General features: G+C 44.1%; 2 protein-coding genes across 4 annotated transcripts in view; one reads left to right on the plus strand and one right to left on the minus strand.

Moving 5' to 3' along the window:
* The window catches only part of SLC24A4 (solute carrier family 24 member 4), a 96940-nt gene extending 80958 nt beyond the window's left edge, over window positions 1-15982 (plus strand). The window contains exons 9-17 of one of the 3 annotated variants that reach the window (XM_073638274.1): window positions 9124-9177; window positions 10429-10577; window positions 12321-12493; window positions 13390-13543; window positions 14016-14182; window positions 14252-14366; window positions 14486-14598; window positions 14721-14786; window positions 15155-15982. In XM_073638274.1, the coding sequence (XP_073494375.1) occupies window positions 9124-9177; window positions 10429-10577; window positions 12321-12493; window positions 13390-13543; window positions 14016-14182; window positions 14252-14366; window positions 14486-14598; window positions 14721-14786; window positions 15155-15307 (1144 nt within the window). In that variant the 3' untranslated portion in view covers window positions 15308-15982. The remainder of the gene's footprint in view (window positions 1-9123; window positions 9178-10428; window positions 10578-12320; window positions 12494-13389; window positions 13544-14015; window positions 14183-14251; window positions 14367-14485; window positions 14599-14720; window positions 14787-15154) is intronic. The other 2 variants (XM_073638275.1, XM_073638276.1) reach the window with 2 other exon arrangements.
* The window catches only part of LOC141153468 (uncharacterized), a 52416-nt gene that overhangs the window by 16109 nt on the left and 20034 nt on the right, over window positions 1-16273 (minus strand). The gene's annotated exons all lie outside the window — the stretch shown is intronic.

Here is a 16273-nt window from a genome sequence, read left to right on the forward strand (position 1 = left end):
ACCAGCAGAATAGTGAGTGCAGCTCTGGAGTATAATACAGGATGTAACTCAGGATCATTAATGTAATGTATGTACACGGTGACTGCACCAGCAGAATAGTGAGTGCAGCTCTGGAGTATAATACAGGATGTAACTCAGGATCATTAATGTAATGTATGTACACAGTGACTGCACCAGCAGAATAGTGAGTGCAGCTCTGGATTATAATACAGGATGTAACTCAGGATCAGTAATGTAATGTATGTACACAGTGACTGCACCAGCAGAATAGTGAGTGCAGCACTGGGGTATAATACAGGATAGCACTCAGGATCAGTAATGTAATGTATGTACACAGTGACTGCACCAGCAGAATAGTGAGTGCAGCTCTGGGGTATAATACTGGATAGCACTCAAGATCAGTAATGTAATGTATGTACACAGTGACTGCACCAGCAGAATAGTGAGTGCAGCTCTGGAGTATAATACAGGATGTAACTCAGGATCAGTAATGTAATGTATGTACACAGTGACTGCACCAGCAGAATAGTGAGTGCAGCTCTGGAGTATAATACAGGATGTAACTCAGGATCAGTAATGTAATGTATGTACACAGTGTCTGCACCAGCAGAATAGTGAGTGCAGCTCTGGAGTGTAATACAGGATGTAACTCAGGATCAGTAATGTAATGTATGTACACAGTGACTGCACCAGCAGAATAGTGAGTGCAGCTCTGGAGTATAATACAGGAGGTAACTCAGGATCAGTAATGTAATGTATATACACAGTGACTGCACCAGCAGAATAGTGAGTGCAGCTCTGGAGTATAATACAGGATGTAACTCAGGATCAGTAATGTAATGTATGTACACAGTGTCTGCACCAGCAGAATAGTGAGTGCAGCTCTGGAGTGTAATACAGGATGTAACTCAGGATCAGTAATGTAATGTATGTACACAGTGACTGCACCAGCAGAATAGTGAGTGCAGCTCTGGAGTATAATACAGGATGTAACTCAGGATCAGTAATGTAATGTATGTACACAGTGACTGCACCAGCAGAATAGTGAGTGCAGCTCTGGAGTATAATACAGGATGTAAATCAGGATCAGTACAGGATCAGTGATGTAATGTATGTACACAGTGACTGCACCAGCAGAATAGTGAGTGCAGCTCTGCAGTATAATACATGATGTAACTCAGGATCAGTAATGTAATGTATGTACACAGTGACTGCACCAGCAGAATAGTGAGTGCAGCTCTGGAGTATAATACAGGATGTAACTCAGGATCAGTAATGTAATGTATGTACACAGTGACTGCACCAGCAGAATAGTGAGTGCAGCTCTGGAGTATAATACAGGATGTAACTCAGGATCAGTAATGTAATGTATGTACACAGTGTCTGCACCAGCAGAATAGTGAGTGCAGCTCTGGAGTGTAATACAGGATGTAACTCAGGATCAGTAATGTAATGTATGTACACAGTGACTGCACCAGCAGAATAGTGAGTGCAGCTCTGGAGTATAATACAGGAGGTAACTCAGGATCAGTAATGTAATGTATATACACAGTGACTGCACCAGCAGAATAGTGAGTGCAGCTCTGGAGTATAATACAGGATGTAACTCAGGATCAGTAATGTAATGTATGTACACAGTGACTGCACCAGCAGATTAGTGAGCGCAGCTCTGGAGTATAATACAGGAGGTAACTCAGGATCAGTAATGTAATGTATGTACACAGTGACTGCACCAGCTGAATAGTGAGTGCAGCTCTGGAGTATAATACAGGATGTTACTCGGGATCAGTAATGTAATGTATGTACACAGTGACTGCACCAGCAGAATAGTGAGTGCAGCTCTGGTGTATAATACAGGATGTAACTCAGGATCAGTAATGTAATGTATGTACACAGTGACTACACCAGCAGAATAGTGAGTGCAGCTCTGGGGTATAATACAGGATAGCACTCAGGATCAGTAATGTAATGTATGTACACAGTGACTGCACCAGCAGAATAGTGAGTGCAGCTCTGGAGTATAATACAGGATGTAACTCAGGATCAGTAATGTAATGTATGTACACAGTGACTGCACCAGCAGAATAGTGAGTGCAGCTCTGGAGTATAATACAGGATGTAACTCAGGATCAGTAATGTAATGTATGTACATAGTGACTGCACCAGCAGAATAGTGAGTGCAGCTCTGGAGTATAATATAGGATGTAACTCAGGATCAGTAATGTAATGTATGTACACAGTGACTGCACAAGCAGAATAGTGAGTGCAGCTCTGGGGTATAATACAGGATAGCACTCAGGATCAGCAATGTAATGTATGTACACAGTGACTGCACAAGCAGAATAGTGAGTGCAGCTCTGGGGTATAATATAGGATGTAACTCAGGATCAGTAATGTAATGTATGTACACAGTGACTGCACCAGCAGAATAGTGAGTGCAGCTCTGGAGTATAATACAGGATGTAACTCAGGATCAGTAATGTAATGTATGTACACAGTGACTACACCAGCAGAATAGTGAGTGCAGCTCTGGGGTATAATACTGGATAGCACTCAGGATCAGTTATGTAATGTATGTACACAGTGACTGCACCAGCAGAATAGTGAGTGCAGCTCTGGGGTATAATACTGGATAGCACTCAAGATCAGTAATGTAATGTATGTACACAGTGACTGCACCAGCAGAATAGTGAGTGCAGCTCTGGAGTATAATACAGGATGTAACTCAGGATCAGTAATGTAATGTATGTACACAGTGTCTGCACCAGCAGAATAATGAGTGCAGCTCTGGAGTATAATACAGGATGTAACTCAGGATCAGTAATGTAATGTATGTACACAGTGACTGCACCAGCAGAATAGTGAGTGCAGCTCTGGAGTATAATACAGGATGTAACTCAGGATCAGTAATGTAATGTATGTACACAGTGACTGCACCAGCAGAATAGTAAGTGCAGCTCTGGAGTATAATACAGGATGTAACTCAGGATCAGTACAGGATCAGTACTGTAATGTATGTACACAGTGACTGCACCAGCAGAATAATGAGCACAGCTCTGGAGTATAATACAGGATGTAACTCAGGATCAGTACAGGATCAGTGATGTAATGTATGTACACAGTGACTGCACCAGCAGAATAGTGAGTGCAGCTCTGCAGTATAATACATGATGTAACTCAGGATCAGTAATGTAATGTATGTACACAGTGACTGCACCAGCAGAATAGTGAGTGCAGCTCTGGAGTATAATACAGGATGTAACTCAGGATCAGTAATGTAATGTATGTACACAGTGACTGCACCAGCAGAATAGTGAGTGCAGCTCTGGAGTATAATACAGGATGTAACTCAGGATCAGTAATGTAATGTATGTACATAGTGACTGCACCAGCAGAATAGTGAGTGCAGCTCTGGAGTATAATACAGGATGTAACTCAGGATCAGTAATGTAATGTATGTACACAGTGACTGCACCAGCAGAATAGTGAGTGCAGCTCTGGAGTATAATACAGGATGTAACTCAGGATCAGTAATGTAATGTATGTACACAGTGACTACACCAGCAGAATAGTGAGTGCAGCTCTGGGGTATAATACTGGATAGCACTCAGGATCAGTTATGTGATGTATGTACACAGTGACTGCACCAGCAGAATAGTGAGTGCAGCTCTGGGGTATAATACTGGATAGCACTCAAGATCAGTAATGTAATGTATGTACACAGTGACTGCACCAGCAGAATAGTGAGTGCAGCTCTGGAGTATAATACAGGATGTAACTCAGGATCAGTAATGTAATGTATGTACACAGTGTCTGCACCAGCAGAATAATGAGTGCAGCTCTGGAGTATAATACAGGATGTAACTCAGGATCAGTAATGTAATGTATGTACACAGTGACTGCACCAGCAGAATAGTGAGTGCAGCTCTGGAGTATAATACAGGATGTAACTCAGGATCAGTAATGTAATGTATGTACACAGTGACTGCACCAGCAGAATAGTAAGTGCAGCTCTGGAGTATAATACAGGATGTAACTCAGGATCAGTACAGGATCAGTACTGTAATGTATGTACACAGTGACTGCACCAGCAGAATAATGAGCACAGCTCTGGAGTATAATACAGGATGTAACTCAGGATCAGTACAGGATCAGTGATGTAATGTATGTACACAGTGACTGCACCAGCAGAATAGTGAGTGCAGCTCTGCAGTATAATACATGATGTAACTCAGGATCAGTAATGTAATGTATGTACACAGTGACTGCACCAGCAGAATAGTGAGTGCAGCTCTGGAGTATAATACAGGATGTAACTCAGGATCAGTAATGTAATGTATGTACACAGTGACTGCACCAGCAGAATAGTGAGTGCAGCTCTGGAGTATAATACAGGATGTAACTCAGGATCAGTAATGTAATGTATGTACATAGTGACTGCACCAGCAGAATAGTGAGTGCAGCTCTGGAGTATAATACAGGATGTAACTCAGGATCAGTAATGTAATGTATGTACACAGTGACTGCACCAGCAGAATAGTGAGTGCAGCTCTGGATTATAATACAGGATGTAACTCAGGATCAGTAATGTAATGTATGTACACAGTGACTGCACCAGCAGAATAGTGAGTGCAGCTCTGGAGTATAATACAGGATGTAACTCAGGATCAGTAATGTAATGTATGTACACAGTGTCTGCACCAGCAGAATAGTGAGTGCAGCTCTGGAGTGTAATACAGGATGTAACTCAGGATCAGTAATGTAATGTATGTACACAGTGACTGCACCAGCAGAATAGTGAGTGCAGCTCTGGAGTATAATACAGGAGGTAACTCAGGATCAGTAATGTAATGTATATACACAGTGACTGCACCAGCAGAATAGTGAGTGCAGCTCTGGAGTATAATACAGGATGTAACTCAGGATCAGTAATGTAATGTATGTACACAGTGTCTGCACCAGCAGAATAGTGAGTGCAGCTCTGGAGTGTAATACAGGATGTAACTCAGGATCAGTAATGTAATGTATGTACACAGTGACTGCACCAGCAGAATAGTGAGTGCAGCTCTGGAGTATAATACAGGATGTAACTCAGGATCAGTAATGTAATGTATGTACACAGTGACTGCACCAGCAGAATAGTGAGTGCAGCTCTGGAGTATAATACAGGATGTAACTCAGGATCAGTACAGGATCAGTGATGTAATGTATGTACACAGTGACTGCACCAGCAGAATAGTGAGTGCAGCTCTGCAGTATAATACATGATGTAACTCAGGATCAGTAATGTAATGTATGTACACAGTGACTGCACCAGCAGAATAGTGAGTGCAGCTCTGGAGTATAATACAGGATGTAACTCAGGATCAGTAATGTAATGTATGTAGACAGTGACTGCACCAGCAGAATAGTGAGTGCAGCTCTGGAGTATAATACAGGATGTAACTCAGGATCAGTAATGTAATGTATGTACATAGTGACTGCACCAGCAGAATAGTGAGTGCAGCTCTGGAGTGTAATACAGGATGTTACTCAGGATCAGTAATGTAATGTATGTACACAGTGACTGCACCAGCAGAATAGTGAGTGCAGCTCTGGAGTATAATACAGGATGTAACTCAGGATCAGTAATGTAATGTATGTACACTGTGACTGCACCAGCAGAATAGTGAGTGCAGCTCTGGAGTATAATACAGGATGTAACTCAGGATCAGTAATGTAATGTATGTACACAGTGACTGCACCAGCAGAATAGTGAGTGCAGCTCTGGAGTATAATACAGGATGTTACTCAGGATCAGTAATGTAATGTATGTACACAGTGACTGCACCAGCAGAATAGTGAGTGCAGCTCTGGAGTATAATACAGGATGTAACTCAGGATCAGTAATGTAATGTATGTACACAGTGACTGCACCAGCAGAATAGTGAGTGCAGCTCTGGAGTATAATACAGGATGTAACTCAGGATCAGTAATGTAATGTATGTACACAGTGACTGCACCAGCAGAATAGTGAGTGCAGCTCTGGAGTATAATACAGGATGTAACTCAGGATCAGTAATGTAATGTATGTACACTGTGACTGCACCAGCAGAATAGTGAGTGCAGCTCTGGAGTATAATACAGGATGTAACTCAGGATCAGTAATGTAATGTATGTACACAGTGACTACACCAGCAGAATAGTGAGTGCAGCTCTGGGGTATAATACAAGATAGCACTCAGGATCAGTAATGTAATGTATGTACACAGTGACTGCACCAGCAGAATAGTGAGTGCAGCTCTGGAGTATAATACAGGATGTAACTCAGGATCAGTAATGTAATGTATGTACACAGTGACTGCACCAGCAGAATAGTGAGTGCAGCTCTGGAGTATAATACAGGATGTAACTCAGGATCATTAATGTAATGTATGTACACGGTGACTGCACCAGCAGAATAGTGAGTGCAGCACTGGAGTATAATACAGGATGTAACTCAGGATCAGTAATGTAATGTATGTACACAGTGACTGCACCAGCAGAATAGTGAGTGCAGCTCTGGAGTATAATACAGGATGTAACTCAGGATCAGTAATGTAATGTATGTACACGGTGACTGCACCAGCAGAATAGTGAGTGCAGCTCTGGAGTATAATACAGGATGTAACTCAGGATCAGTAATGTAATGTATGTACACAGTGACTGCACCAGCAGAATAGTGAGTGCAGCTCTGGGGTATAATACAGGATAGCACTCAGGATCAGTAATGTAATGTATGTACACAGTGACTGCACCAGCAGAATAGTGAGTGCAGCTCTGGGGTATAATACTGGATAGCACTCAAGATCAGTAATGTAATGTATGTACACAGTGACTGCACCAGCAGAATAGTGAGTGCAGCTCTGGAGTATAATACAGGATGTAACTCAGGATCAGTAATGTAATGTATGTACACAGTGACTGCACCAGCAGAATAGTGAGTGCAGCTCTGGAGTATAATACAGGATGTAACTCAGGATCAGTAATGTAATGTATGTATACAGTGACTGCACCAGCAGAATAGTGAGTGCAGCTCTGGAGTATAATACAGGATGTAACTCAGGATCAGTAATGTAATGTATGTACACAGTGACTGCACCAGCAGAATAGTGAGTGCAGCTCTGGAGTATAATACAGGATGTAACTCAGGATCAGTACAGGATCAGTACTGTAATGTGTGTACACAGTGACTGCACCAGCAGAATAGTGAGTGCAGCTATGGAGCATAATACAGGATGTAACTCAGGATCAGTAATGTAATGTATGTACACAGTGACTGCACCAGCAGAATAGTGAGTGCAGCTCTGGAGTATAATACAGGATGTAACTCAGGATCAGTAATGTAATGTATGTACACAGTGACTGCACCAGCAGAATAGTGAGTGCAGCTCTGGAGTATAATACAGGATGTAACTCAGGATCAGTAGTGTAATGTATGTACACAGTGACTGCACCAGCAGAATAGTGAGTGCAGCTCTGGAGTATAATACAGGATGTAACTCAGGATCAGTACAGGATCAGTACTGTAATGTGTGTACACAGTGACTGCACCAGCAGAATAGTGAGTGCAGCTATGGAGTATAATACAGGATGTAACTCAGGATCAGTAATGTAATGTATGTACACAGTGACTGCACCAGCAGAATAGTGAGTGCAGCTATGGAGTATAATACAGGATGTAACTCAGGATCAGTGATGTAATGTATGTACACAGTGACTGCACCAGCAGAATAGTGAGTGCAGCTCTGGAGTATAATACAGGATGTAACTCAGGATCAGTAGTGTAATGTATGTACACAGTGACTGCACCAGCAGAATAGTGAGTGCAGCTCTGGAGTATAATACAGGATGTAACTCAGGATCAGTAATGTAATGTATGTACACAGTAACTGCACCAGCAGAATAGTGAGTGCAGCTCTGGGGTATAATACAGGATGTAACTCAGGATCAGTAATGTAATGTTTGTACACAGTGACTGCACCAGCAGAATAGTGAGTGCAGCTCTGGAGTATAATACAGGAGGTAACTCAGGATCAGTAATGTAATGTATGTACACAGTGACTGCACCAGCAGAATAGTGAGTGCAGCTCTGGAGTATAATACAGGAGGTAACTCAGGATCAGTAATGTAATGTGTGTACACAGTGACTGCACCAGCAGAATAGTGAGTGCAGCTCTGGAGTATAATACAGGATGTAACTCAGGATCAGTAATGTAATGTATGTACACAGTGACTGCACCAGCAGAATAGTGAGTGCAGCTCTGGAGTATAATACAGGAGGTAACTCAGGATCAGTAATGTAATGTATGTACACAGTGACTGCACCAGCAGAATAGTGAGTGCAGCTCTGGAGTATAATACAGGATGTAACTCAGGATCAGTAATGTACACAGTGACTGCACCAGCAGAATAGTGAGTGCAGCTCTGGAGTATAATACAGGATGTAACTCAGGATCAGTACAGGACACAGGAGTTATTCATCTTTGCAGTATTATGCACTAAATAGAGACACACATTGAGCTATTTGTTAATGTTTTTCTACAATAAAAAATAAATTGATAAATTATAAGTTAGAAAATCCCGTAGATTTCACAGGTTCCAGATTTGACACATTTGCCCATTAATATAAATGCTTCTAGGTGGAGCGTCTCCTTGCGTTCTTGTATCTGCAATTAAATATCGCCACCCACCTAAATATAAAACAACGCTATCATTCTGCTGCAGCTTTGGAAACTTGGTTTCGCAGGTTGTTGTTTTTTGGGGGACGGTGGGATAGGTGGGACCATTCAGTTTATTTTAACCCTATAGTCTTATTTACCTTTTAACCTTTTAAGTGCTAAACCTTACAGACTTTAAACATTTTGTCTCCAACTCTCTTTCCAGCTGTTGTGAAACTATAACTCCCAGCATGCTCTGATACCTAGTGGCTGCCAAAGCATGCTGGGAGTTGAAGTTTCTCAACAGCTTAAGTCCTACCGGTTGCACACCACAGCTATAGAAAAGCAACCCCTTCTGATGTGTAGCACTACCAGTCCCAGCAGTGTCGTTGAGTCCCTATGAGTTGATTACATTTTGTAATGAATTGTCTTTTGTGCTTTGCAGGTGGGAGAGTCTGATTCTCATCATCATGTATATGATCTACATTCTCATTATGAAGTAAGTGCCTCGTTTTCTTCACTATATTTGACGTCTCTGGTATCTAAGCACGTTGGGAGTTGTAGTTTTGCAAGGGCTGGTACATTGCAGCAGGGAGACCATTGTTGGTACCTCATCCATACAACCACTGATTTTCAGGGTCACAGTAATGCTCGGTGTCTACAGCAGGGGGAGCTGCTCCAGCAATACACTGCAGTTCATCTACTATTTAAAGGGCCACTACACATAAAGTCTAGATACCTCGCTGCCCCCATGGTCACTACCTTATATCTCATCCTCAGGGCTGAGAACCTTTCTATATGGAGATAAAGTGACCCCATTGGTCAACACTATTTTTGATCTTTCACATGCCCTAATTTTTGAAGGTCTGTAGCTTTAATTTATCCAATGTGGCGCCTTCGAGGGGCAGCGTCATTTTTTTGGGGTCTTCATTATCCTGTACCAGAACATGGACTGTAACTTTTGTATAGCATTGATACACATGGTGAAGCCATTGTGATCCCACTATAACCCGTTAATAGCAGCTTTCCAGTGTGACCCAGAGTGAAAGGGACATCACAATGTATCCGTTCTGCTCACGGGGGGGGGGGGGTACAGTGGGCAGTAATAGTCACGGCCCCTTAATCCTTGTCATGGAGCCGGGGTATCATATTATGCACATCAGACTAAAGGGCTGTGGCCCCTACTAACCATGGTCACTAGACTCCTGGCCCCCAGGGCTCCGGGGCCATGCACTATAGTGGCAAGGAAGGAGTTAATAGCAGCTGATTAGGAGAGGATGCTGAAAGTGTGAGGGGATAATCACTGATAATCCGTGCCGGCCAATCAGAATCCTGCGTTTGGGATCACATGGTTATTACTGAAGATTAGACACTTTGTATTCAAGGAGTAACAGATTAAGATCATTCAGGTAATATAATCTAAAGTCTCCGTCCTGCAGAATTATCCATCTATGGTTTCCATTCCGGCCAGTGTCACATTTGCCCCCCGGCTCTGTACAGTTGTCTCATGTTTCCCCTCCAGGAGCTCAGCTATTCTCTATCCACCAGCTTGCTGACTGTCTCCAATGTTCCATTGCTAATCAGCAGAATAGTGAGTGCAGCTCTGACATCTGATATGTATCTTGTATGTAGATAAGTAACACCGCACTATGGATAGTGGCCATCAGTCCTCACGATGCGTAATATCCAGGTCGTTCTGGGGCCGTTTCCAGTACGGGGATGGTAACTTTCTTTTTTTTTTTTGTGCCAGATACAATATGAAAATGCAGCGCTTATTCACCATGAAACGCAAGAACGTAGGGAACGGCTGCACCATTGGGAGCGAACTGCAAGACGGTAATGTGTATTGTGAGCCGCTGTGTGATGACCCCACAGTCCCCCTGTTGTGGAAAGGTAAGGGTAAGCAGACCGGAGAAACGAAAAGATGTCGACTCCAATAATGACGCAGTATGTAGAGAGCGCCCCCTAGTGATGGCTAAAAGCAGATACAAACATCTGTTTAAAAGGGGTTGTCCATGTACAAGAGAAAATGGGACAGAAGAGAGGCAATGCCTACTTGTGAAAGCCCTCCGCCGCACGTCACTGTGATGGTGTGAAACTGACGGGGTTAACACCATGTCCCCATCATTCCCACTAACATCCAGCAAGTTCTGTCTGATTTCCCAACACCCAGAAACGGGCATAAAAATAGAAAGAAAAAGGAACTGAACTTGCGTGGATCTGTCACACGGCGGTGAGTAATGAGGACAAAGTTAGAAGCTCCGGCTTTGAGGAGACGTCCGCATTGATGTCGGCTGCAGTAGAGCGTGGGCGTCCGCAGCCCCTTCTGTACAGCATCTCCACTGGTGGTCTGTGCGAGTGGATCCGCTGTGAGCGCCAATTAGGGAAACGTCTATGCAGTTCATGTGATGTACACCAGGGGGCGCTAGACTGTCATATACATGAGCTAGCATGCTGCTATTTAAAGGGACAATAAACCTTAATCATCATTCCACAGTATATGATTGGAGGGAGTCTGACTGCCGAGACCCTCGCTGATCACAAGACTGGGGGACCCTGTGTCAGTATTGGAGTGGTAGTGAGCCTGCTCGAGCAGCACTCCATTCACTTCTATGGGGCTGATGGAAAGGCTTGTGGATGTAGCAGCAATCGAGCATGCTCCTTACCATTCCACTCGCACACGGGACTATGACCCCCCATTGTACGGATCTTTTCAGCAGCCGGATTGATCATTCATTCATTCATCATATATATGATAGACAGTGATAGATGATATTTATTGGACAACCCCCTTCAATTCTATCATTGCTCTCTCTCCACACTGAGGTGTCTTATTAACCTGAGTCTTCTATTTAACCCTTGACGTTATATGTGAACTTTCTTATTTAATTAATATTACAACTAACGAAGTGGGAATTCTCTTGCACTTGTGTTCCCCTTTAAGTCTTCACTAACCCCATCCTCTCCGTCGCACGGTGTCTCCTGTCTGCTTATTCCTCCGGTGAGCTCTTTACTCCGTGTCACGTTGTATGTCCGGCGCACTAACTGCATCATTGATTTTCCCCTTTAAGGTGGCGTCTACACGCTCTTTATGTATTTTAAGCCGTTAGATAACAGAATCACACAATTATCTGACAACTTTGTTCTCTTCTGCAATCTGACAACATGAAAATGAAATTCATGGTCCGTGTGAAGCTGCGGCTGCCGTCCATCGCTGATCTGTGCAGCCGCAGCATGAAGATTGACATGCTGTATTTTACCCCTCATGCAGCTTTTATTAGATAGACCCCAGTGATCTCCTCCTGTCATTTATGGCCAATACTCAGTTATGTTGCAGTCAGGTACAGAAAACCCAGAATAAATGAAAGGTGCCTGAAATATGGAACAATGATTGATTGCAAGCTCTTCTGCCAACTAGGATACTTTTACAGAGTTTAAAGGGGTACTCCTATAGTTCAAAATGATTTTCTATCCATAAGGCAGGAGTGATTTAGTGATCACTGGGGGTCTGCCCGAAGAGCCCTGACTGACTGGAGCGGAGGGGCACTGCATCATTTAGACAGGACGTTCCTGGGATCGCCGGCCATCCGATCAGTAAGCGGATAAGAAATACCCCTTTAACCCTGCCATTGTCGTTTACAGTGAGGGTGGAGCAGCCGTATCACAGCAGGAATTCGGTGGTGATGGTGGACGAGATCATCTGCTCCAGTCCCCCCAAGTATCGCTTTCCGGAGGCCGGATTACGCATCATGATCACCAACAAGTTCCCGCCGAGGACCAGACTACGGATGGCAAGCAGGCTCATAATTAATGAGGTATCCGTGCGTAGTTTATACCTGAGCTTTGGAGATGATGGGGTAGTAGTGTAGACGTGTGAAGCGTTGTCTGCTATTAACTCTTAGTGTCCTGCATTGTTTTCCTTACCAGGTTGTATCAGAGCTGTAATAATCTCTCTATTATATCACTGTACAGATTTATTCCCGGCCGTCCCTCCCAGTCCCCGCACATTTCACAGGACCCCCATTTACCAAATGCCATTTCTAATATCCATCCCTTCCTCTGCCCCTTCTATTCCCGGAAGGTGATACAAGATCAGAGGGTGCAGGAAGAATGTGTTTCTGGATGGGACCTTAAGATCAGGGACCAGATTTTTTTGGATGGAATTTCCTCATTAGCAGGAGAAACTGTAAAATCCCGAGCGTTCACTTCCCTTCCTCTTTCAGTCTGCTCAATAACTACAAGAAGATTCACTTTCCCTTTATATACACTGTATGTGACCAGGTTATATAATCACAGATTCAGGTTTACAAATAAAATCCCCCCCGAATCAAATGGTTTCATTTCTGCTTTAATGTTCCACAACTTTGTAACTTTTCTACAGAACGTTGAGGGAATTAGTTGGAAACATTGTATCAAACATTGCAACAACCTGAAAGACCGTCATACTGTGTCTGGCCTGTAGGTGGTGATCACGGTTATCAAGGCTGGGGAGCAGCTCCTCCAGACTAGTGGGGGTTGTAAAAGTGGACACCCCCTTTAAGGAGAGCCCCATATAAGCTTCTTCTGTCCTGAATTGCTATATAGTGTCCTCTCATGATGCTCAGCAGAGGTCAGAAGGCTTTGAGAAGGAAACCCTCTCACACGTATAGGTGGTATAGTAACTTGTGGCAACTCCCGCTGGTAAGTTTGTGACCCCCTTATATTCCCTCAGAGGCAGCGACTCCTGCAGTCCGCTAACGGGATGAGCTCGCTGACGCTGGACGGGAAGCAGCAGCTGCTGGAGAACGGCCTCGTACATGGCGACAAGGACGATTACCAAGAAGACAACGATGCCACCACTTATCTGGTGCCCTTCTCCATACCCAGTGAGCTCAGCCACGCTTTACCAATCACTTCTCATCATGTCCTACATCATTACTATAACTGCACCTTCCAAGTAAAATGAACGGTGTCTGTAAGATGCATTTGGGGACTGTCATGTGGACGTTCCTACCTCCATAGACTAGTGTCTTCTGTAATATTTAGGTCCTTCTCATGGTCCCAGCAATCAGTAAGTTGTGCTCTATCCTTTAAGGAATAACTTTCAATTCTGGGAGTAGCCCTTTAAGAGAAGACCCCATTAAGAGTAAGCCTTGGCTATGGAGGTAGCATGTAGAGGGTAGGAGGTAGGAAGGCCTAGAATAATGGTACAGATGGCTTTCCCTGACCTCCAGAATGGCTGATATTGGTTGTAACTCAGTAGGAAGAGCAGCTCTGGAGCATAAAGTGCTGCACTAGTAGGTGACGTACTGTGATTGGACCATGTGTGTACTGAAGAGCTTGCACTCTCCCCGTCAGGTGGCTGCACCAACCAGTTTAAATGGGCGTTTTCCTGGCCGTTAATCCTTGTGCTGTACTTCACCGTCCCGAACTGCAGCAAGCCGCGCTGGGAGAACTTCTTCATGCTGACCTTCATCCTCTCCACCGTCTGGATCGCCATTTTCTCCTACGTCATGGTTTGGATGGTGGGTACCACGTGCAGGGATACAATAGGGGGGATTCCAAATTGTTTACGTCTCCCCTGATCTGCACAGGTGACGGTTATCGGATACACCCTGGGGATACCCGACGTCATCATGGGCATAACCTTCCTGGCAGCCGGCACCAGCGTACCAGACTGTATGGCCAGCCTGATCGTAGCCAGACAAGGTACGCAGCCCCCTCTATCTCCCTTCATTACAGGGGGTTCAGCTACTGTGGGCATCAGGAATACTGAGGATCCTGAGTGCGGGCCGTTTATTAGGGGGTCTGACTTTTTTCTTTTGTAGGTCTCGGAGATATGGCCGTATCCAATACCATAGGAAGCAATGTCTTTGACATCCTGGTTGGACTCGGGGTGCCCTGGGGGCTGCAAACAATGGTCATTCACTACGGATCGACAGTAAGTAGTCAGATAGTGCCCCCTGTTCACCACACCAATGTGGGGGTCCATCAGTTCTGGACGGATCTGACACTGGCTGGAGACACTGAAGGCCAATCATTCATCTGTCTGTTCTATTATAGGTGAAAATTAGCAGTAAAGGATTGGTCTACTCCGTCATCCTGCTGCTGGGATCTGTGGCCCTCACTGTGAGTGTTATTACCGTTATTGGGACCATCATTAGAAAGTTTTACTGTAGGCTGTAAAATGAGATCTTTTCATTGATTGAAGCCCTCTGTGATGGCCTCTAGTGGTCAATGTTAAAACTGCAGCATTCATACCTGATCCAAACTTGTCAATAATTATTATTGGTGATTGTACAAGAGCAGGAATGTGAGAGGGGAGATCTGAATTTGGGGTACGCCGCCCTCTTTGGGGAGATGTCATTGGTAGATCCCTATCTTCTCTGTCGGTCTCAGAGGCCCCCTTTTGGCATTATTTAATGTGCTCTTGGGATTGTAGGGGTCAGGAAGGCTCCAGCAGTGACGAGCGATGATCTGACCTTGTCCTGTTGCAGGTCATTGGAGTACATGTGAATAACTGGAAGCTTGACAAGAAGCTTGGGTACTACGTCCTCTGCCTGTACGCCATCTTCCTCTGTTTCTCAGTACTCATAGAATTCAACGTCTTCACCTTCGTCAACTTGCCAATGTGCCAGGATGACTTCTGATGGCCAAAGATCACAAGACTTCCTTTCTGACCTTACGACCGAGATTCTTCTACGGAAAAACCTAAATTCCTATCCAGGCCGCGGAGGCCAGGAAAAGGCGATTCCTAGAATGTTCCGGAAGATGAAGTTACCCAGCGCTGAGATAGGCGGCTGCGAAGTGTCCGACTGAGATTGCGTCTTCCGAAGAAGTGTATATTGCTGCTGATTTCTATGTTATAAAAGTCAATAGGACATTTCCTTCTGGTCGGCTTGAAGACGACGAGACCGGATTCTCCCTCCAATGATTGGCGCGCTCTTTGCCCATGCTGTATTATTACCGATAAGTATCTGGCGGCGCCATGGTGGATTGCATGCAGAATTATCTTTTTCTTATGTGATACTTTCTACACAATTGCAAACCCAATGGACCTCCATGACTTCTGCGAGCTCACACGAAATCACAGTTATCCGGTAATACGGTGAATTCACCGGAAGTGTCACAACCGTCCACAAGGAGAAAGCACATTTATTTTTTCTTTATCTTTTTTCTTTTTATAATTGGACTGGAAGTTAATGGAAACTTCATAAATGCACATTTGGAGACTTTAACGAATGTTTCCGAGAACTTCTTTGTAATTGTGCTCAATATTTGATAAGGAAATATGTCTATAAAATGGAATGTTTATTTATATGCACAAATACCAAATATAATATCTGTGGTTATTTCAGAATGTTCTGCATCTCTGGAGCGGCAGCGATGTGTGGGGACGAGCAAGGTAGGATGAGCTTGGAGATGTGGAAAGGTTCAGATAGACCGAGCTTAGACCTGAGCAGAGGCCGAACTTCAGGTGAGCAGGGGTGGGGAGAGCGCTGACATAGTATGAGCATGAGTGAGGGTTGGACTGAACTGAAGCAAGGCTTAAGATGAGCAGAGGTGAGGCATGAGATGAAAGTGAGCATGGGTGAAGCTTGAGATGCACAGAGGGG

Source organism: Phyllobates terribilis, unplaced genomic scaffold (assembly GCF_046119375.1).
Source record: "Phyllobates terribilis strain yellow unplaced genomic scaffold, ASM4611937v1 Scaffold_7__3_contigs__length_470593459, whole genome shotgun sequence".
In the NCBI taxonomy this organism is placed as follows: Eukaryota; Metazoa; Chordata; class Amphibia; order Anura; family Dendrobatidae; genus Phyllobates; species Phyllobates terribilis.